At 34.2% G+C, this 25,016-nt stretch overlaps 1 protein-coding gene across 8 annotated transcripts in view; it reads right to left on the minus strand.

Annotated features, from left to right (window-relative positions):
• The window catches only part of LOC115219532 (protocadherin beta-15), a 111,475-nt gene that overhangs the window by 17,287 nt on the left and 69,172 nt on the right, over positions 1 to 25,016 (minus strand). For 3 of the 8 annotated variants that reach the window (XM_036509234.1, XM_036509235.1, XM_029789719.2), the window contains exon 3: positions 21,438 to 21,591. The exons of 1 other annotated variant lie outside the window; for it this stretch is intronic. In XM_036509234.1, the coding sequence (XP_036365127.1) occupies positions 21,438 to 21,591 (154 nt within the window). Of the gene's footprint in view, positions 1 to 18,756; positions 18,839 to 20,514; positions 20,656 to 21,437; positions 21,592 to 25,016 lie in introns of those variants that run through there. 4 more of the 8 variants (XM_029789720.2, XR_005001976.1, XM_036509236.1 and 1 more) reach the window with 4 other exon arrangements.

Consider the following 25,016-nt stretch of genomic DNA (forward strand, 5'->3'; position numbering starts at 1 on the left):
AGAATCTGTGATAAAATCTTATGGGATGGATTTGCCGTGTCAGTCAAACCAATAAGATGAAGCTGAAGGATCAAACCACAGCCAAAGACAGAAACAAAAGAAAAATTAGTTTTATCGGTTAATTCTACCCAAAATGTTAAGTAAAGATGTAACTACCCACCAATATAGACCAGCAAGTATTTTTGGGTGGAGACACTAGCATAGCTGGGACATAAGGGCAGTCCGCCTTATGTGACAGATTTAAAGGGATGGTACTTTTGGGTCTCCTGTAGGAAATGTGTGGGTTTTTTGTGGGGTCTGGCAAGTAGCAAATGGAAGGGCTGCCCTGGGTGGCACACACTGTAGCTACGCTAGTGGATGGAGAAAAGGGACATCATCATCACCATCATCATCATTTAGTGCCAGTTTTCTATGCTGGCATGGATTGGATGATTTGACAGATGTGGTGAACCATGGGGATACATCCCACTTTGATTACAGCTTTAGAACAGTTTCCAAGGCTAAATATATTTCCAAATGCCATCCACTTTACAATGTGTAGTGGGTGATTTTTTTTTCTTGCCACCCGAAATCACTAATGAGGGTGACAAGTAACTTTGAAGATATAAAAAGTAACAAGAAAAGGAAAAAATGAAAAAGCACCTCCATTTCTAAGTATGATCGAAGGACTAGTCAGGTGTCTTGCTACAAAGAAGGTGCATGGTTTATCTGCATTACATAAGGGTGGAAGCAGCTGTGAAAATGATAACAGTGAGGGTGTGCCAGAGCAAACCCTCAAGAAGCAAAGAGGTGAGCATAAGGCAGGACAGAGACAATGGATCAGAGGTTGATGGAATTCACTCTACTTTACCCTGAAGTGACAGGAATTTATAAATCAAAATGCAGTACTGTGCAATTGATGCAAATTTCATTACTCTGTAATGAATTAGTTACAGATGAGACCTTTGGTTTTTAATAAGGGCTTCATTTAAAAAAGGTGGAATGAAAACTAATTCTGAGGTAGTAAAACATTACATGAAACAACAGAATCATATTTAAAGGCTAGTGTAAACATTCACTTGACTGAAGTTGGGTAATATACTCTTAACACATACTCTTGATACAAACCCACAAGATCACTGTTCTAAACTGTTCTAAAGCTGTAATCAAAGTGGGATGTATACCCATGGTTCACCACAAGATCACCTCTGGTTTTATGATAGAAACTTTCAGTAACTTCTACATCTTTCATTATTTTCAAAATTAATTGAATCAAAGGCAACGTATGTCAACAGAAATATCATAACAAAAGGGTTAACAATGATCATTTTATATCTTATAGTTGAACTGCAAAATCTACTACAGATACTAGCATTGCATAACAAATGAGAGAGTTCCTACAGGAGAGCTCAATATGCTAGAAATAGCAGCAATATCTTCTTCAAATCAAACACTTTAATATTCATAGTAAACTACTGCTGAAATTAAAAAATTGCCATAGTCATATTTAGATGACTTTTGGTCATAAATCTGTTTGATAGGGGTTGACTTGCAGCTAGACAGAAAAAAAAAAACATGTTGTGGCCAGGAAATAAGCGCTGTAGTGGATGGATTAAGGTTTCTTTTACAATACTGACCCTCAACAATATGATAAATACCACAAGGCAAACACTGAACATTCTATTCTAGGTTCTTTTTAATCTTTATGCTAAAAAAAGGTAAAGCAATGATTTATTGATATTTTTCAGAAACATACATGCATATTGGAGGGTGTGTGCCCACCTACCTATCTGTCTTTCTATCTCACTTCCTCTCTCTGTCACTATGTATATATATGAATATCATTGCCCTCATCATCATTTTAAAGTTCATATTTTCCTGCGTGCATGGGCCAGATGAAACTAGTTGCGGAAGGTTCTACAGTCAAATTCTTTTGTCCCTAATAGCTTGCCTGTTTCCATGTAAGGTAACATTTTCTCAATCCATTCAAACATGGACAGCACAGTGGCCAAATACATTTCCACAGATGTTTGCAAATGAATGACACATCTAGGGTAAAGGGTAAAGACCCCTTTGGTCATGAATAATCATGGGATTACATTTAGAAAGGTTCCCTTCAAGGCACAAGTCTGGGCGAGGTTGTTTATGGAAGACCAGCAGTCGCCCCTGCATACCAGCCTCCCTTCTCCAAGCTGCTGTTATCCAAGAGAAAGGCAAAGGCTGATGCAGCTTGGCACCCGTGACATCGCAACTCATTTCTACAGCTGAGGGAACTGGAACACTGTGAAATAAAGTGTCTTGCCCAAGATGATGATGATGATATATATATATATATATATATATATATATATATATATATATCTTTATACATTCCATCCAACCCATGCCAGCATGGAATACCGATGTTAAATGTTGATGATGATGATATTGATGATATATATATATATATACATACATAAATATGTGCACACACACATATACACACATACACAAACATACACACACACACACACACTGGCTTATTAATATTCAGATATGAAAATTATAAAAACTCATACTCAACATTAATAAATTTCCACATGACATCATCCACTTTCTTAATATATATTTACAAAAAAAAAAAATAAAATAAATGACAAGTCCAGTTTGTTTGTTTTTAGCCAATAGAATCATCCATATTATTTGTCTTTAAATTCAAATGGTTTCCGTACAATTCTGTAAAGCCTGACTAATGAAGTTATGAAGTGATGTGTTTTCTTCAATTACGATTAGTGTTGATGTGAATTACGTCTTTGAGAATGTGTGTGATCCAATAAAAAATCTTAGAGAGGATATGTTAAAAAATAAAAGTACATGTTTAATATTAGAATCATAAGAAGATGAAGAAGATATTGCAAGAGAATACTGTCAGACCTCTAAATTGACAAACAGAAACATGGCTTTATTCAATTAAGAACTTAAAACTGCAAACAAAGTTGGATATCGATAGTCATTAATGATATTATTGTCAAGGTGGCAAGCTTTCAGAATTGTTAGCACACTAGGCAAAATGCTTCATGACATTTGGTCCATCTTTACATTCTGAGTTCAAATTCTACTGAAGTCGACTTTGCCTTTTATTCTTTCAGGGTCATTAAAATAAGTATCAGTTGAACATTTGGGTTCTTGTAATCAACTTACCCACTCCTCTGGAAATTCGGGCTGGCCTTTGGCCAAACTTTGAAACCAATGTCATTATTGCTAAGGTGATTCTTGCTAAGGTGGCAAGCTGGCAGAATCCTTAGCATGTCATGGAAAATGCTTAGTGGAATTTCTTTCAGTTCTTTATGAGTTATGTGCAAATTCCATGAATTTCACCCTTTCAGGATTGACAAAATAAAGTACCAGTCAAGTACTAAGATTGATATAATCAACAACTCATTCTCCAATTGGTGACCTTGTGTCAAAATTTGAAACAATTATTATTGTTATTATTGTTATTGATAAAGATGAATTAGTAAAATCAGTAATTAGTTACACCCTTTGTTCTGAATTAAAATCCTGTTAAGTTGAACTTTATCATTTACTCTCCTGGGCTACTGGAGTCAATATATACTTTGATCCACTATATTTCTGTCCCAAATTTTGTGGCTTTGAATCTATATTAAAATTAATAATTGTCTCTGATGTTAGACACAAAATAAGCAATTTTATGGTGTGGGAGAGGTTAATTATGTTGATTGCCAGTGATTAACAGGTACCTTATTTTATCAAACTCTGAAACTATGAAAGGTAAAGATGACATTGGCAGGATTTGAACTCAGAACATAAAGAGCCAAAGCCAATAACACAAGGAATATTGTTCAATACTCTGAAAATTCAGCCAATCTAACACCATTAATAATAAAATATTTGATATTTTTCAAAGAAATATCTAAATCAAAAGGGGGGGGGTCGCCCCATGCGCTATATGCAAAGTTCAGTTTCCCATAAACTAATTTTGTCCCCGGCAGTGTTTCCTGAATATGTGCTGTTGAAACTGAGGTGGTTTAATATGCAAGCACATCCTTTATATCATCAAATACACTAATTATAATTTCTAAGAGAGACACAAAGCCATAAATTTGGAATGGATGCTGTCTATTTCTCCCACACAGTTTCACTAACAAGCCTTCCATCTCTGTTTCAGTACTACAATCTCATGCACTGATTTCCTAATCACTACTTCAGCAAGTACAGTGAAGTCTTACTGAAATAGTGATAAGGGAATCGTTTTAAGGAGATAAACAGTGGAGACCTAAGAAACATGTCTGGGGTTGTTTCCTCCTACCTGCTTCTCCATAAGTCTTAAGAAAGGAGGAGAAGAGCAGGTTAGCTAATTGTATGATAAGAATCTACTGTCCTTTGTCCTATCCTTATTAGAATTTTTGTTAGTTTTTTTCTCTCCTCTTTCCCTGTACCATGTCAGTGTAAATTAACTAGATAGGACATGGAGTGGGATGAATATCTATCTAAATTTTCTAGATAGTTGATAATTTAACAATGAGTATGTGACCAGAATACCAATACTAGATTGTTCGATGTAACTATGTATTGCAAATATTATTAAAATGTATTGAGTGAGAGAGAGAGAGAGGCAGACAAACAGAGAGAATGATTGTTAAAGAAATATTTTTTAGCTATTTTTACTGGTTTCAAACTGCAGCCAAGTCGGTGCACCGATTTTATGACAATTACATCAACCACAGTGTTTTGTCTAAAATATTTTTCTTATCAGCTTCAAAAAAGGATAAAGGCAAAAACAATCTAAGCATGATATGATATAATCAAATACCATTAAAAATATGTGTTTTTAGGCAAAACTTTAGATGAATGAAGAACTCAGTTTTTACATTCAAATTGAGTATCAATAAACTTGAATGTATGGTATTGAGTGAACAACATTGAGTAGAACACTGAATGGAGTATAGAACATCGAGTGCACAACACTGGTAAAGCCTTGGCTGGTCAATACTGACCATGTACATGTACAAAATGTGCAGGCCTCAGCAAGATTTTTATTTAGAAAGACAAGCAGCTGCCCTTGCATGTAAGTCTTTCATCTCCATACCACAGATATTTGTCTGAGGGAAACTTGCCACCAGTGGGTCAAAGACACTGCAGTTGGAAAACAAAGACCCAAAACAGACACCACAAGGTTTTGCACCCTTTAATATTATATACTCAGTTCTGATCACTCTGTTTACGCACTGCTGTATTCTACTCAGTGTTATTTACAAAACATTGTACACTCAATTTTATTGACAGATCATCAATAAAATTACTGACATTTAAACTGCCCATATCTGACCAAGATATTCTACCACCTATCCTGTATTGACATTCTAAATCATATACAATCATATATAACTGAAATCTGAAAGCCATGACATCATGCATGATTAATTCAGGACAATGAGAATAACTGGAATTAGATTAGACAAAGTAATCTGAATGCTAAAGGGTTACATGATACCAGTCACTCTTTTTGTATTGAGTTCTTCATTCATGTAATGTTTGCCTCTAAAAACAGTTTCATGATATTTAGTTACAGCTCTTTATGCTTTAACATTTCCACCAATCCACTGGCCAAGATTGGAAATTTTACTTTTAACAATTCTTAATGAATGAATGACAAAATACAACATTCAGTCTGTAACAGTGACGATACCTTAGATATGTTTCAGCCAAAGTTTAGCCCAGGCTATGTCTAACTTAATAGCACCACTTGATAAGATCTTTAAAGTCATTTTTAAGGCAAGTTTTGTGGTATCATGACCCAAATAAAGTAGGGAGTTGTTGACTGAGATGTATTCAGCTATAGGTGGTTTATCTGGTATTCTTTGAAGAAATTTGTCTGGGTTTCATTTGAAGGTGATAAGATCTTTTTCTTTTTTGGTTTGTTTTAAGATAATATAAAATAAAGCAGGGCTAGTCGAGGAAAAGAAATTGTGTTGCAGTGAATTTATGTATAGTTAGTCTGACTTGTGGGAGGGGCATATGGCACATGTCCCCAGTCTTGGATGAATTCTGAATTTGACGTTAAGGTTGTTTGGGCAATGCTGGTGGTATATTCTCCACATTGTGCAAATGATTTAGCTCTTATGGGGACACTGGAGAGAATAAAGACTCACTGTTTTAACCCTTTAGTGTTCACATTATTCTGCCAAAATTAATCCTTTTTCATCCACATTGTTTTGAACTAATCATGCATTATCTTGTAGCTATGAGATTTTGATGAGGTAGCTGTTAATTTTTCACATGATATTGTAGGGTTGGTGTGAGAGACCAGATCTGGCCAGTTTTAACATAAAACAGGTAGAATACTTTTGGCCAGATATGGCCAGTTTAAATGCTAAAGGGTTAAGGTTCTCCCCAATAACCAAGATCAGTATAACTCCAAGTGTAAAGTATTGATTGTACAAGCAGAGCTCAACATTCATAAGGATCTATTATTACCTGTTAATGCAATAACATACCCGCTTGTTCATTACATTTCTTATATCATATAACTTTGACATATTTTATTGCTGATGTCAACTGAAAATGCTGAGTAAGTAATGAAGCTGGATTAAGTCTGTCACATAATCCACATTGAAATGGATGAAAGCTAAAAGACATCGTTAAAACTTTAGTTTCACAAAGTTAAACAAAGATGGCAGAGCAAACAAAATATAAAAAGAAAACGGTAAAAAATGAAAACATGATATGTAAAAAAAAAAAACCCCAGTAAATAATGAATTTCATTAGGAATAAGAAGAAATTCTTGTAATTCATACAAATGTATTCTTTCTAAATAGAAAAAGACACTTGACTGTGGATACTAGAGAAAAATTTAATTAATATAGGATTCACACTAAAACATTAAAAACAAAAATATTTCAACTATGAAGATGATATGGAGGAGGAAGGAGTGATGCTGATGATGATTATGATAAGGATTTTGAGAAGGAAGATAATCATCTGTACATTATCATCATGTAGATAATAGTGAAGAAGATGATAGTGGTGGTGCTGGTGATGTTTATAATACTGATGTTAATAAGCTGATATCAATGATGATGATGATAATGATGATGTTGAAGCTTATGATGATGATATTCATCATGTCAGTAGTCTGTTATTATTATCATGAAGATGATGAAAGACAGCAATGGCACCGATGGTGGTGGTGGTGAACAGGTAATAGTGGTTGTGGTGGGGATGCTAATGATGATAAAAGTTATAACAATTATGGTGAAGGTAGGGTGTTGGCGATGACAGGGATTACAATGACGACAATGGTTGTGGATGAAGTAAGGGTGGGTGTTGTGGTGGTAGTGGTGATGTGATAGCACAATAAATGACAGGTGTAGGCATTGGAGAGTGATGCTGATAAGTAATGATGCAGCAGATAGAAATGAATATTCTTATATATATATATATATATATATATATATATATATATATTTAAAAAGAGAGAGAAAGATAATAAAAAACATGGAAAAAATAAATGAAAACAAAAAACTTACAATAGATAAATTAAATACTCTTATAAGTAATCTATGATTTCAAAATTTATTAACTGAAATTTAATTGAAATATGAGACTCAGAGGAACAGTGGCTGAGGAAAGGAGAGAAGAAGGAAAATAAACGAATATAATAAATAAATAAATAAATAAATAATGGGGAAAAAACGAAAACAAATTAGGTTACTTTAATATAGGACTTGAAAATGCATGTGTATGAGTATGCATAAACATATAAATATATATATACACATATATGTGCATGTGTATATATCTGTGGAAGAACGTAGGCTTGAAACATTACAGACTTTTTCAATTCCTGAGCATTATACTAATACATCTGTTTGTTTTCTACACCACCTGTCTTCGTCTTTTGGGTTTTTTGTGTGAATTCTCCCAATTAATTGCTGGTAGGAACACCACATTTATTCTGTTTTGCCACCATAATATATTACCAACTATATCAAAGTCGATATTGTTTCCTTCTTTTGTGTTAGCAATGCAATATAATCAGTTAGAAATTGGTCCATGCAATAGCATTACCTTGCTAAACTTAGTGGGTATTTAAGCAATGTGTTCATGGATAGCTGATGGGTTGGATGCTGCAATGAAGAAGGAGCAATAACTCCTGAAATATGTATATACACCTATTACCTATTTTTCTATCTTTAATTGCATTGTTTACATAGACATATTCAGAAACACAAAATGCTGTGACTTTCACTGCTGGCACTAAAACTCTAAATTCTATAGAAAATCTGTAGAGATAAAGTTACAAGTTATATATATATATTGATAGATGATATCGGTTTTCAAAATGGAGGCTTAAACCTTTAACAGAATAACAATAGCTTCAGAAATATTGCATGTCCAACAAAGATAACTGAATGCAAGTTGTTACAACTAGAAGAAGAAGAAAGGGGATAGAAACAAATGCATATATACACACATGCGAGTATCTGAACATGTGTGTGTGTGTGTGTGTACATGCATCTGTGTTTGTGCTTAGACATAGAGGAAGAGAAGAATGTGTGAGTGTATGAGCGAATACACACACACATACATGCACGTATACACACACACACATATAGATAGATAGATATATAGATAGATAGATAGATAGAGAGATAGATCGATCGATAGGTAGGTAGATAGATAGAGAGAGAGAGAGAGGACAGACAGACAGACAGACAGACAGACAGACAGACAGTTAGATAGATTTACACATACACACACACATATACACAGGCATTTGTGTGTATTTTCTTGCAAGTTTGTATGTTTAGATATTAAGTGTAGAAAGTAGGAAAACCATTTTCAGTGTTATTGAAATTGAAAACAGGAATGAAGGAATAAACATATTGAGCAAAAGTGAACTTTGAATATGAAGCAATGTCTTCTGAGAAACAGACTGAATGAAAACAAAAGATTATATACATATATGGAAAATAACCAAGATATGGCATATATATTATAAGTGTATGGGTATATGTATATGGGAATCTATATGTATGTTTGCGTATGTATATGTGTGCATGCATATGTATGTATGTATGTATATGTGACGTTATGCATATTTGCATATTGGTATGTGAGCATATATATATATGTATGTATTATGTACCTGTGTGTATGTGTCTGCATACATGTGTATGAATATATACCATTCTTATGTAGTTCATTATCACAGCTAAAGCTTTCTAATATTTAAATTTATTTCAGTATTTCTGATTCACACTGTGATGTACAAAAATATATGTGCATACATGTGTGCATACATACATATTGTTGTAGGGAATTAGTAATAATGGTACACCCCTCCCATGTGATGAATGGAATAACCTAGTCACTCTAAGTAAAGCAAAGTACGTGAAGTACCAGAGTACGTCATAGACAGTCAGAGATAGTGGTGTCTTTACTGATTTTATTAAGTATACTGTATACCGAAATGGGCGTTATAACAACCAAGCATTTTAAGGTTATGATAGTGGCAACGAGGATTTAAACAACTCTATGAGGAATTAATAAAATCTATGAGGAATTAACGACTCACAAGGAGGTAACAAAATCACAAAAGTTTTGTTGTGTGAATTTTATGGGAAAAAAGTGGTAAAATCATGGAAAATTTGTCGGTCAGCTTACTCTTTTACTTGTTTCAGTCATTTGACTGCGGCCATACTGGAGCACCACCTTTAGTCGAGCAAATTGACCCCAGGACTTATTCTTTGTAAACCTAGTACTTATTCTATCAGTCTCTTTTGCCGAACTGCTAAGTTACAGGGACGTAAAGACACCAGCATCGGTTGTCAGGGTAGGTCAGCTACAAAGCTGATTTTTGCGAGGAATGTAAAATCAGCCTTTCATAAATTGCTGCCTGGCAAGAAAAGAAGAAGTGCCAGGGAAGACATAGCAAGATTCTTTAAAGTTGGTGAAAAGGAGTGTATGGAAAGCAGAGTTAGGAAGATGGTGTAATTTACCAAATGCATAGGTAAAATAATGTATTGGGTAAAAAGTAGAAAAGGCATACAAAAGAGACGCAGGAACCAACTGAAAAAGAAATTCGTGGAAAGTGAACCAAAGAAGTTGGAGGAACCAATGGAATGGCTGTATGACATGTTCCAAGTACCCAATGCCTCCGCAGATGATTGAACCCAGGCATATACAAGTGAGAGGAAAAGAAAACATATAGAGTTCTGAGAACAGATGCCATGCACAAAAAATATTAATTTGTATGCAAAAAAGAAAAACTCAAAAAAGGAAGGTGGGGTGAATAAAAAAAAAATTATTGCTGAATAAAATGATAGTTCCTAAGAAAAATATAAAATGGGGGATGGTAGGGAATTAGTAATAATGGTACACGCTTCCCATGTAGCAAATGGAATAACCTAGTCACTATAAGTAAAGAGGAGTATGTGAAGTACCAGAGTACATAGTAGGAGGTCGGAGATAGTCATGTCTTTACTGGTTTTACTAAGTATACTGTATACTGAAGTGGGCTTTGTAACACACACATACATATATATATATTTATATCCATGATTGTATAAAGAATGCTCAGACAACATGTATACACAGTCTTTGCTGAAACATTAGTAAAATATAGTAGATGCTGTAAATACACAGGAAAATGATGATTTAATATTTTCATTGAACACTTTCAGCCTGTTATATGGTCACTTTACATCAGCAGTCTGTTTTAACTTATACATTACCTGATGAAAAAACTTAGGATGAAGATGAAGTTGTCAAGTGATGGTATTTGTCCCCCACCATCACTTGACAACTTATGTTGGTGTGTTTACATCCCCATAACTTAGTAGTTTGGCAATAGAATAAGTACCAGGCCTTAGAAAAAATGTCCTTGGATCAATTTGTTAGACTAAAACCCTTCAAAGCAGTGCTCCAGCATGGCTGCATTCAAATGATTGAAACGAGTAAGAGATAAAAGACAAAAATGTAGTGTTTTCGTTTATGTAAGGAGTCTTGGACATTTACCCCCTAAGGAACAATAACCAGCCGCAAGACAATTTAAAACTTCTTAATATATTGGAGAGGAGGTAATTAACCAAGGGGGGTAATTTTCCTTGGGGGTGGTTGTTGTCAGGGGGAATTGTGCTCGCAGGGGTAATAGACCTGATACATATGTAAGTATCTTCTACTGTAGTCCTGAGCATGTATGTATGTCTCCCTGCCACTGCTCGACAACTGGTGTGGGTTCGTTTACATTCCTGTAGACAAACTTAGTGTCTCAGCAAATGAGACCAACAGAATAAGTACCAGACTTTAAAAAGAAGAAAAAATTACCGCGATTTGTTTGTTTGACTAAGCATTTCAAAGCAATGCCCCAGCATGGCCACAGTCCAATGACTGAAACAAGTAAGAGGCAAAAAATAAGCTAAAACCATATTTCCAAATGCAAAGGTACAAATTCATGCCTTAAAACAGTGGCAACATCAACCACTTGCTTCTTTAAAGATGAAACACTGCCTCAGGTCTTCAAACTTCTTTGAATAAATTCTCAGCCATTGTAACTGTCATCATCATCATCATCATCATTTAATGTCCGTTTTCCATGATGGCATAGGTTGGATGGTTTGACAGAAGCTGACCAACTGAAGAGCTGCCCAGGATCTGTGTGTTTTGGCATGGTCTCTATGACTGGATGCCTTTCCTAACAACAACCACTTTACAGAGTGTACTGGGTGCATTTACACAACACCAGCACAGGCGTGTTTTATGTGGCACCAGTACAGGTGCTTTTTACATGGCACCAGTACCCATGGGTCCGCAAGGTAAAGAAGGCACAATCACACGATTATACATCAGCCTTGGGTAGTAAGATTTAATATGCTACCCAATTTAACACCACCACATAGCACCTTACACTCCTTTAGTGGAGTTCACTGTTTCAATCTTTTGGGCTTGTCTCCTCATTGAGGATACTTTCCTTTCTCTATAGCTGTCCCTGAAGCCCTTTAGCTCCCGACTAAAGTTGAAAAAAGAAAAAAAATCAACTATCCCAGTCATGTGATGAAAGTGATAGTTTGACCTTTTGTGATCAGAAGAAAATATATCCAAAAGTGAACAACTCTACAGAGCTTTCCCTAGTACCTATTACCTATTTCTTTACTACCAACAAGGGGATAAACACAGAGGGGACAAACAAGGACAGACAAAGGGATTAAGTCGATTACATCGACCCCAGTGCGTAACTGGTACTTAATTTATTGACCCCAAAAGGATGAAAAGCAAAGTCGACCTTGGCGGAATTTGAACTCAGAACGTAATGGCAGACGAAATACAGCTACGCATTTCGCCCGATGTGCTAATGTTTCTGCCAGCCCACCGCCTTCCTAGTACCTGTTACTATCAGCTCGCTGATACAGTACAATAAAGATGAAAGTTTTAACTGCAGTCTATTTGAACAGGCTGTCGTTGATCAGATAGTCTAATACAATACCCATCAGTTTTACTACAATATGTCTGTATGTATGTATTATTAATGTTATTGTTTATGTTTAGGTTAACTTCCTTTGAGGGGGATAAATGAACAAAGGTGTTTGAGTTATAATAATAGCTTATTTCTAGCCATTGTTTGGCCATCAGAAATATTCCCTAACTCAGAAAATAGGTGAGGATTAGCAACAGGAAGAGCATCTGATCATAGAAAAGGCTGCCTCGACAAATTCTGTCTGACCCATGCAAGCAGGGAAGGTGGATATTTGATGATGATGAAGTATCTCATCTAACAGGAGCTTTCTTTTTGATACGGTAGAGTGATTCAAGGTAGATTTGGTTACTACTTTTATTTCAACAAAATAAGAGACCTTGTAAGGCTCTCTCAATGTGTTATGTGTATATGTAGGTGTACATATGTCTTAGATAGATCCAGTTCAATAACTATTTGGAGATGAAGTACGCTGCTGCCTCTACAACAGAAGTAGCACTATTTTCATTATGTATAAATCAATAGAATAACAGCATCAAAACTCAGAATTCTTTGTAAAAAGTTTCAAAAATTATCCAAATCTCAATGAACAAAGAATAACACATAGAGATAAATTCTTTCTCTTTACTAGCAGAAGGATAGTTGTTCAATAACCCAGCCTGATCATCCTATATAAAGTTAGATAAATTATACAGTAAGTTACAGGTATATATCCATTTGAGAAATATAGTGGGGGTGGTTTACTACACTTTGTAACATAATCTTCAGAAAATAATAAACTCAATATTCTGTTTTACACACTGAAGACTAGCTACATTTTTAAAATTGAGTTTAGGCAAATCTTAGCAATGGGAATTGACTAAACTTTGGCTGTCAGTAACAGGCTCAGCTTAATTTTGGCAGTAGAGATTCTGCTAAATTTTTTAGAATAACATCCAATTTCAAAACCATTTTAAAAATTTTCTTTGTTATTTATAAGACACAAAGTATTGTTTTACAGAACAATTGTATTGGAAGCCTTCTGAGAGTTACGTTCTATAAGAAATGTGGAATGCAATCTGTTGAGAGAATATGGGATTACATAAAAAGGGTACATGAAATTAGATATTAATGAACAATAGAAATATGTATTCTCCCTCTTTCACACACATACAACACAAACAAAGATATATGTGCACACACATGCATACACACAGAGGGAGGGAAAGAGATGCTTGAAGTATAAACACGAGAAAATATACTCAATACATATAATGCACTTTATTCATTCACTTAAAGCTGATGATTCTCTCAACCAGCAATTTAAGTTTCTTGCTTCGTGCCATAGTTCATGTAACAAGAAAAAGAATCTTTTTGCTGCATGGACTACACACAAGCACTGAGCAGCTGTTGACGAATCATCAGTGACAAATGAATATATAACAATAACAACAATAGTTTCTGATTTAGACACAAGGCCGTCAATTTTGAGGAGTTGGGGTAAACTGATATCACAGACCACACCCCAGACCTAACTAGTCCTTTATTTTATCGACTTCTGGGATTTAAACTTGAAATGTAGAGGTGAAAAAGCAAAAAATAAATAAGGCATTTTATCTGAGGCACCAACAACACAACATAATTTGTAAGTTGCTTCATGAACAAAGTAGAATGCGCTAAAGAAGATTTGTTGTAACACATAGTTAAAGACAGGTACTGCTTTATAACTTTTAAATATTATAATATTGTGTGTGTGTGTGTGTGTGTGTATTTTGGATGGATAGATGGATGGATGGATAGATAGCTAGATGATATATAGGCACACATTAACCTGTTGTTACCAGATTGTCATATCAACAGAAATGGATTATATCCTCTAAACAAGTAACTGATTGGAGACCATAACAGACTCTACTCCTTGAGGTATTCAGTACCTTTTTTGTATCTAAGTTTTGCTCAAACAAACAAAATACAGGGACAATGCAAAGACAAGCCTACACATGCATAGATACATAAACACACATAAACAGACACGTGAAGTTTTCATGGTGTAGATTATACAAACTAGTCTCAATTGTTCTTTTGAACTATTTTACTTCAAATTTATGCCATTAATGTCTTTGGGAAAGGCATAAATACCACAAACTAACATTTTCTTTCCCCTACTTCCTTCCTTAGTCACACAGAAGAATATCTGATAATAAAAAAAAAGTCAAACATACAACCATTGTTCATACTTGCATCTGATAAATATTTATTGATTAACAGATGGGAATGTGTGTGTAAGTGTATACGTGTGTGTGTGTGGGTGTGGTGGGGGGAGTGTGGTTATTGAACATAAACACTCTTTGTTTCTTTCACCAGCGCTCACACATATTTTCCGGTGTTATCTCGTAAAATATATGCATATATTCTCTTTCAGCAATGCAACGAAACAAACACGACTGTAGACTTAACATTTTATGTGTGATACAAAGAGAGAGAGACATGAGAAAGATGGGGGAAAGATGATGTGATGAGGTGATTAGGTGATGAGGATCTATATTTTCCAGTTGACACCAACCTCTGGGACTAGAACACCAGAGAAATATCTCGCTGAACTAAACTGCAGTCAAGAGACTCTAATAATGGAAGTAGTCTCACTCGGAGATTAAAACTAATGTTAGATATTATCACTGGTAAACAACTGAGAAAGAATCAGCACCCAGCCATCGACATTTCCAATTTATGAGTGTCACAGAAACTCGAACACATCAACGAAGACGATTCTTGTTTGATTTGTTTTCTTTCTTTCTTCACTGCTCTTTATTCAAATACTAATAGTAGAGTTCACTTTAAACTGGGTTCTAAAAGCCACTGACATGCAATAGGTTAAGAAATATGACTATTTAAATTTCAAAGATGTTTTATTTTAGAGGATTAGAGGTATGTTCCATGGTAGAGAGTTTTTTTTGCAGTTTGCAGAAGTAAATTGGTTTTGGTAAAAAAAAATTGGTGTAATTTTAGATTGGTGTTTTACAGAGATTCCTTGGATAGGAATTCATCAGACATGAAGAAAAAAATGTGATAGCAAATAAAATTTTTGGAACTAGATTTGCAGCTGTGTGGAAAAGAAAGATGGTGGTAATGATATGTCAGGGCACACACACAAGTTACAGGAAGATGAATATAAGAAAAGCAGCATGGGTAGGTAAATAGGTTCATAAGAGCATGAAGGAAAATAACAGATGAATAGAGATGGAAATAGAAGTTAAATGCAGTGAAAGGTGAACATGGTAGGGGCATAGTCAATAATACATATTAATATGGGTTTCAACAGTAAGCTTAAAAAAGCCAACAAAGGATTCCCTATGTAATTGCTTGACCTACTAAAAAAGACAGCCAAATTTCCCTCAAATTTCACACATAACTAGGTTTGAAAAGAAAGGCAAATTAGATAATGTAATCCTGGATTCGTTATGCATAAGAAAATGATGCGACAGTCACTGCAAAAATACCGTTGGCCAAAAGTATAATTAACCAGAGCTAAGTTGGAGATAAACAGCAAAAACAATTAATAAGTCTACATATAACCTCTGTTAGAAGGTTGCGATTATTAAAAAGAAGCTTTTCCCTCTCTCTCTCTCTCTGTCTCATACACACATGCACACAACACACATACACACACACTCATATAAGTTTGAGTTTGTGTGTGCGTGTATGCGTGTCCTCTGCTTCATAGTTGAGTGAAATAAGCTCGAGAGTTCAGTGGTATGAGAAAGAACACTTGATCCCAACATGCAAGATTCTACATATTAAAAAAAACCATATGCATATATGTCATACATATAATACATTATATATACAAATATATACACACAGACATTACACACATACATATAAATGGGTTTGCTAAAGTGTACAAGGTGTCAAAAAAAGGTGAGTATTAAAAAAGAAAAACACCAGCCAACTCAATATTTTATGTAGTCTATGTCTAACACAAAACACAAACACAATTGTGAAACATGCAAAACTACATAAATTTACAAATGTGCACTCGCATGCACACACACACAGTCACGCACAGAAATAGACACCCGTGAATTGAAAATATTCAGAAAATACACAGAAACAAACATAGGCTCATTAGCATAAAATTATTCATAAATGCAAACATACAGCCTCCACTCATTCATATCACCCACACAAAAATACACAGAGTTACAAATGTGCTTACACACTCCACAAAAACAGATGTGACAACATCAACACATATACAGACATACTTTCATACACACATGCATGCATGTGTGTGCGTGCGTGTTTGTCTGTGTGCATATATATATATATATAGAGAGAGAGAAATAGATAAATAGACAGATAGATAGATATAAATACACACACACATAAAACACAAATATATGTAAACATATATGCAAGTATAGACAAATAGATACACAGCCACAGTCATAAAGGTAGCTGTACAAAAGAGAAGTAGACACACATTAAAACAAACCCATCCATTCTCCAAGCACTTGCATAAAGAAAATTGAACTTATATAGCGAAACATGTTTACACTTACATCTCTATTTACACACACAACTACCCCAAATTCAGTCTTACTCACATGACTAAGTCAATTACACGATCAAAATAATATATGAATACACAAGAATCTTCGGTGAATTTTTATCAGAAAATCTGTTATCTATTCTATGTAGCTAGGTAAAGTAGGTTCAACACATATGTTGGATGGATTATATCAAGAAATGTGGTACTGCAAAAAAATCAAAGATGATTGCACATCTGTAAACGCTTAGGATCTGTGAATCAAGTCCTTAAAGTATCAAGGACAGAAAGTCTTCTTTTTGCTTGGACAGTGTCCAAGAACAGACAAATGCGATTAAGAGGACGCCCAAATTGCCTGTTCGTTACCTGATGTCACTTCTCTCACTTCGGCAGATCATGCACTAACATTCCCTTTCACTCCTTATGCAGCATCCACTCTGCCACAGGGCTCTAAATAGTGATGGTCACTCCCTTCAATATTGATGTATGAGTGTTTAAAAAAATAAAGTAAAGGATTAAAAATAAAGAAGCTGTATCCTTTTGCAAAGGATGCATGAATGTAATTTGAGTCCAAGTAAGGATGATGATGATAATAATAATAATAATAATAATAATAATAATCATAATAATCATAATAATAATAATAATAATAATAATAATAATGATAATAATAATAAACAAAATCAATGGTAAAATGGTTATCAGCAAAACAAAAAAAAAAGCATTCATCAAAAATAACTATAATTGAGGAGGTGGGGAAACAACTGAACTAATTCCAAAAAGAATATGGAATCAAAAAGTTTAACATATGAAGAAATGAGACAGAATGTCCTTTGATAAAAATATCAAAGACATACTTAGGTGCAGGAATGGCTGTGTAGTTAAGAAGCAGGTTTTGCAGCCACATGGTTTTGGGTTCAGTTCTACCTAGGGGTAAGTGTATCCTATAATAGCTGTGGGCTAACCAATATCTTGTGAATGAATTTGGTTGAGAGAAACTGTAAAAAAACCTGCCATGTGTATGTATGTGATCATTGCCTACTGCTTGACAACCAGTGTTGGTCTGTTTGCATTCCCATGACTTAGTGATTTGACAAAAGAGACCAATAGAATACCAGACTTCAAAAGCATGAGTGCTAGCGTTAATTTATTTGACTAAAACCCTTCAAGATGGTGCCCCAGCATGGTTGCAGTCCAATGACTGAAACAAGTAAAAGAAAGGTAAAAGAAAGATATAGACATCAAGAAATATTAATATCATAACTGGAAAAAGATTATTGAAGATATGTGTGCGTGGTCCACTCTAGTGTAAGGTGCTGAAACATGGATATTAAATAAAAGCACTGACAAACAGATCATTAAGATGTAAGCACATAGAAGACTTTTGAGAATATATCAGAGGCAGAACACAAAGACCAAAAGCTAAGAACTTTATTAGACATTAACAAAGATAGAAAACAAAATATTTTGGCCAAAAGTAAGGCTGTGTGGTTAAGAATCTCGCTTTGCAACCATGTGGTTTTGGGTTCAGTCCCACTGTGCAGCACCTTGGGCAAGTGTTTTTTTACTTTGGCCCCAGGCTGACCAATACCTTGTGAGAGAATTTGGTAGGTGTAAACTGTGTATAAGCCCATTGTATAGATATATATATAGTTATATATGTATGCATGTAACTTTTTGTGTTTATCCCCCATCACCACTTGACAGCTGGTGTTGGTTTGTTTAAATCCCTGTAACATAGTGGTTTGGCAAAAGAGACCAACAGAATAAGTACCAGACTTATATTTAAGTACTGTGGGTGATCTGTCCGACTAAACCCTTCAAGGTGGTGCCCCAGCATGGCTGTAGTCCAATGACTGAAACAAGTAAAAAAATAAATAAATAAAAGATAAGCGATGTAATTAGTAAAAATGGATTAGAGATATAGTGTTAATAGAAGGTAAATAAATGAGAGAAGTGAAACAAGAAAATGAAGAATTATGTGGATGGAATATATCAAGAATTGAACATATTTAAACTATAGTGAACGTATAAAAGCAGCACAAGAAAGATGAACATGGTGAGCCATGGTATTCAACCTCTGAGCAGAAACAATATTTGATGACGATGATAATGGTGGGAAGTGTTTCTGGCCAAAAGCAAAACATAGGTTTGATACTCGTGGCACCGTAATCCCAGAATGTATTCATTCACCAATTATCCCTCTCTCATTCTCTCTCCTCTTTCTTTCCTCCCCACAACACAAACATATTTAAGGTATATATAACACAGTATGCCTGATCAATAAATGTTATAACTCCAACTTTCTAATTAAGTCACTAGTCATTCTTCACCATTAGTAAGGAAGAAGTTTCCAGCTAGTGATTAAAAAAAAAATGGTCCAAATAGATTTTCAGTTTCTCAAAACTCATTCTATTTATGCGTACATGTAAAAACTGGATGCAGAATAATTTCAAAAACTGAAGAGGGTAAAAAAACACTTGTGTGAATACCAAAGGATCGGGTAATGATTTTTAAATTACCTATACTGCCTAGAACAGCTTCATCGTTATTTCATATCTAAAAATCAATCAGACATTTTAAATTATATCTACAAAAAATTCACTTGAATGATTAACATGAAGTTCTTCAACAACCCACAGCTTTTTTTTAATTTTTATACGATTAAGTCTCAATAAAGTTGATTGACAGAAAGCTTAAATGACTGAATATCATAGACACAAGGAAAACAAGATGATGGGAGTGAGTTCCAATGGTTTCAAGAAAGAAGATATTAGAATAAAAGAACTTATGATGAACAAGCTCAACTGAGAAACAATGCACCCTGGGAAGAAAAGATATGTTATGACAGAGGATACCAGACCAGAAAGCTCATCAGAGCAATGATCATGGAAATACTTATAAAAAGACATAATAAAGATGATTTTTGATGATGAGCCAAAGACTCCAACCTAGCAGAAAGATGGCCCACCATAACCCTCTGGCTTACCAGCTCCAGTCAAACCATCTAATCCATGCTAGCATGGAAAACAGCCACTAAATATTGATGATTTTGAATTTGAGGAATCATGTTAAGACAATCAAAGGAAGCACCAATGCAAAGTTGACTGGTGACCTAACAGAGACGCAAGATGTGCTGTCTCCACCCTTTGCTCTTTCTGCTGATTTTCCCATGTTTGCATGGGTCAGATGGAAATAATTGCATCTGGATGCTCTTCCTGTCACCAACCCTTTCCAAGCATGGTAATATTTTCCTATAGCCAAATATATTTTTCATAGAGGACTGGGAATGAAGAACCTCGATACTATGGTGATGATGGTGATGACGATGATGATGATGCTCATTTACAATCATCATGTGATGTCTAGGCAAGGGCGCACGCACACACACACACACACACACACACACACGTATACATATATATATATATATAATGATGACAACTGTATAGTAATGTAAGACAATAAAAGACAGGTTATAGATCTCATAATATAGATGTCTGCTTAGAATTAACATAAGTGGCTAGCTCACTGGTAAAGTGCCTGATGAGAACTCTTTAGGCTGCCATTCCTTCAGACTATGAACAATCTCCTTCTATATATATAAAGAAACAGGCTTTGTTTCTACACTGTTGGAGTTATGAAATTCTTTTGATGAACAGAATGGAAGGTTCTACAATAAAAGGAAAATGTATAAATGAAAAATAAACCTAAAAAAAAAAAAATTGTGTGTGTGTGTACAGGCACATACACACACATACTTTTATATACAGCTAACACTTCAGGGCACTCCATGCATGTGTGTGTGTGTGAATTGTGACTCTCAGCTTAAATGAAAAACTTAGTACCTAGTTGATGCAAGAATGTTTTCTCCTTTCTCTCTATATATAAACTTATCAATCTATTTATCTTCGAAACAATCCATTCTATAATGAATTGTATCAAAGAGAGAGAGAAAATATAGATGGAAGAGCCAATAGATATGCATACTAAATTCTACCAAGTTCAGAAATTTATTTTTCTCTATCCTTCCCTCCTTGCTACTGCTCTTTGATAACATCTCATTATCCCATTGAAAGAACTATCTTGTAGCAAAGCTGTGCCAAGTTCTGTACAGTTTAAATCTTCATTGTCACTAAGAGGACAGGGGTCAATTTTATTATTTAACCTCCACTGTTCTAAAATAACATCAACCATATTCACCTTACTATACTCCTGCACCTCATGAATTACAAATCCAGGAGGGATCTACCAGGCTGTGTGCTATACCTTTGCCTGACTGCCCCAGGAAACTACATAGAAATAAATATATATATATATATATAGACGAATAAATAGATAGATAGATAAATAAGGTGATGCCGTCTCTTAAATGAAAATATCCTTGATATTTCGTTAAGGGCCGACTGTAAGGTGTAAGGCAGTGCTATTAGAGGTTATTGGCAAAATGTTTACCTGGTAATATCTCATAGTGAGTGGTGCTGGCTTCACTCCAGCCTTGTCCACTGTCACTAAGAGAAGACATGGTTGACATCTCATTGAAGTGATCCATTGGTCTAAGCATGTGCTGCTCTTCTTTACTGATCTCAATAACACCTTGGAGACTTCCCTGTCAATGGTGAAAGACAGAATGAGTTCAAGTTGTAGTACATTTCGAAATTTACATGTACGCTTTAGTAGTACATATATAAATACACACACACATCTATACATGATGCCCTAGCGTGGTCACAGCCTTTGGGCTGAAATGCATAAAAGAATAAAAAACATCTATATATTTATATATGTGTATGTATTTACATATGTGTACATATATACATGTATGTACATATATAGTTATACATATATACATATCTAAATTTACATGTGTATACACACACACACGCATATACATATATACATATATGTGTATACATCTTTATCGTTAGAAGGCATAATACACTTGATATAAGCAGTTTATCTAGTAGGGATTACAATTCACCTTAGGCATTATATTAAGTAAAGATAGAAAATAAACATAACAGGAGCAGTTTATTAAGTAGGAATAATAAAATACTTAATATGAGCATTTTATTACAGAGTAATATTGATACACATAATATACATAACCTGAGTAATTTATTAAGCAGGGAGTATAATACACATAACATGAGTAGTTATTGAGAAGAAATGATAATACACTCAATACAGAACATCAATTTATTAGTTAGGGATAATAATAATAATAATAATAATAATAATAATAATAATAAACTTAATATAAGCGGTTTATTAACTGGGTAAAGTAATACATTTAACATGAGGAGATTATTAAGCAGGAACAATAATATAATTTTTATGAGCAGTTTGTTATAATTTTGTATTAAATGACAAAAATGATTCTGAAAAATATTATAAAACACTTTATGAGTTTTAGGGTCCCTAGAGAATGTTACATCAACATGTAGAGTGTTATGGAGCAAAAGTCTAATTCTTTTTAACCTACTGAGTAGGGTCCAACAATTACAGATATCATCATCATCACCACCACCAGTAGCAGCAATAACAATATTCTTTTCTACTCTAGGCACAAGGCCAGAAATTTTGGGGGAGGTGGGGCAGTCAATTAGATCGACCTCAGTATGCAACTGGTACTTAATTTATCAACCCTGAAAGGATGAAAGGTAAGGTTGACCTTGGCGGAATTTGAACTCAGAATGTAAAGACAGATGAAATACCGCCAAACATTTCACCCAGCATAATAACATTTCTGCCACCTCGCCACCTTCACGGCAGCAACAATATTGTTGTTAGTGCTATTATTGTTATTGTATTTTTGGTACGTCTTAGGATCATCCCAAGAAAACTGATTTACTACAAAGTTTGACAAGATAGGAACTTTTCTTTTCCGAATATTTCATGAATAAGGAACTTCAATGGGTGTAGATGTTTACCTTAGCACGTGGAGTATACAAATAAAGTTTGTGCTTTTTTTTAGATATATTTCTTGACTTTTCAAAATATCAGTGAAATTTTTCACAAGTTACAACTCAAATTATTTTAAATGAAAACAAAAATAAATGACATCGGATTATATCATCCAACATACATAATCCTTAAGCCAAGTAAAAAAAAAAAAAACAGACAGGATCACCCTTGAATGTGAGTCTACTCAACTAGTGCTAACCTTTAGCTAAGAAACAACAACTAATATACAAATTTTAGTCATAGACATGAAAACAAGCACAGAAGACTAAACTAAAACATAACAATGTATAAAAGGCAAGGTCCAAAGAAATTAATGATTTATGTCAAAAGTTAGAGTACAATTTTAGTTGAAAAATCAAATTTATAAAGTTGGAAAACTTAATGTAAAATTTTAAAAAATAAGTGAAACATTTTTAACAAATAAAGGTGGTGCCCCAGCACAGTCACAGCTTCTGGCTAAAATCCATAATAGAATAATAGCCAACTTAAAATATGAACCATTGACAGTGTGGGTGCCATGTAAGAAGCACTCACTACACTTTGGAGTGGTTGATATTTGGAAGGGCATTCAGCTGTAGAAGCAATGCCAGAGTAGACACTTGAGCTTGGCACAGTCCCCCTCCAAAAGGTTGAAGTTCACATAACAGACGACCAGGACGAACAGACAGCAAGGGGTACTGGAGACGAAACATCAAATCCATGCAAGCATGGAAAAGCAGCAGCACAAGGATGATGGTGTTAATGATTCACACCATTGCTTCTCAGAATTTCTTACCAAGTGCAATTCATTCTGTTTCTTGACGGCAAAAAACACCCCAAAAAACAGAGTAGCAACAGACTGGTTTTTTGAGTGAATAAATAAATTCTACACGTCTTGAGCACTCTGTCTCCCATGTGTGACTATGTATATGTGTGTGACCATATATATATATACACACTCTCACAAACACATACACACATATATATATATATACATACACTCACACACATACATATATATATATATATATATATATATATATAACATTTCTGATATGCTTGCTTAGACACACACTCTAGATTTCTGCATCTATATTTAAGATAAAAGGATTTGTTGACCTTGTACTTTGCCATCAGAACCGAAATGTTAGAGGCCAATAAATATATTCTTTGAATTTGTAACAAACTATATTATTGTAGATTTTTGTCTTAGAATTGACAATAAAAATCTAATTACATGCACACCCTGAAGTAAGGGGGGGGGGGATGGGGGGGAGAGAGAGAGGAGGTGATTGAGCAATATACAGCAATCTATTGATTTGGTTGGTTATATATAACAATCAACTTTATTGGAGATTTTTGTCTTGCAGCCTTACTAGCTTAAAATATAAACTGGTTATCTATACATGCAAATATATATATATACACATACATATATACACACACATTCGTAAACACATGCATATTCATATATGCATACATATACACATATATTCAAATAAAAACATATATTCATGGATACATATATACATATAGTTAAATATATCAATGAAAATCTATATGCATGAATATCTATATTCATTTTATATGTATATATGAATAGATGCATGCATATATATATATATATATACACATGCATATACATATATATATATATACATGCATATACATATATATATATATACACACACACACACACACATGTATATATACATAACTATACATATCAATGAAACTTTATATACATAAATATTTATATGATTATATTTATATATATATATATGCGCACGCATGCACACACACACACACATATATATATATATATATATATATATAAATAAATACGTGTATGCATATAGTTACAGATAGCAACGAAAATATGTATATAGAGAGAGAGAGGTGAGAGAGTGAGTGATTTAAATGTATACATGTATATATGTGGTTGATTAATAACAATAAACACAATAAATATATATATATATTTTTTTTTTTACAAAATCTGAAATATGCTCGTTCAAAGAAGAGATGTAGTAATTCTCAATAAATCTTGTAATCTAACAGTATTCTATTATAGTTTAGCTAGATACG

The sequence above is a fragment of the Octopus sinensis genome, linkage group LG14 (assembly GCF_006345805.1).
Source record: "Octopus sinensis linkage group LG14, ASM634580v1, whole genome shotgun sequence".
In the NCBI taxonomy this organism is placed as follows: domain Eukaryota; kingdom Metazoa; phylum Mollusca; class Cephalopoda; order Octopoda; family Octopodidae; genus Octopus; species Octopus sinensis.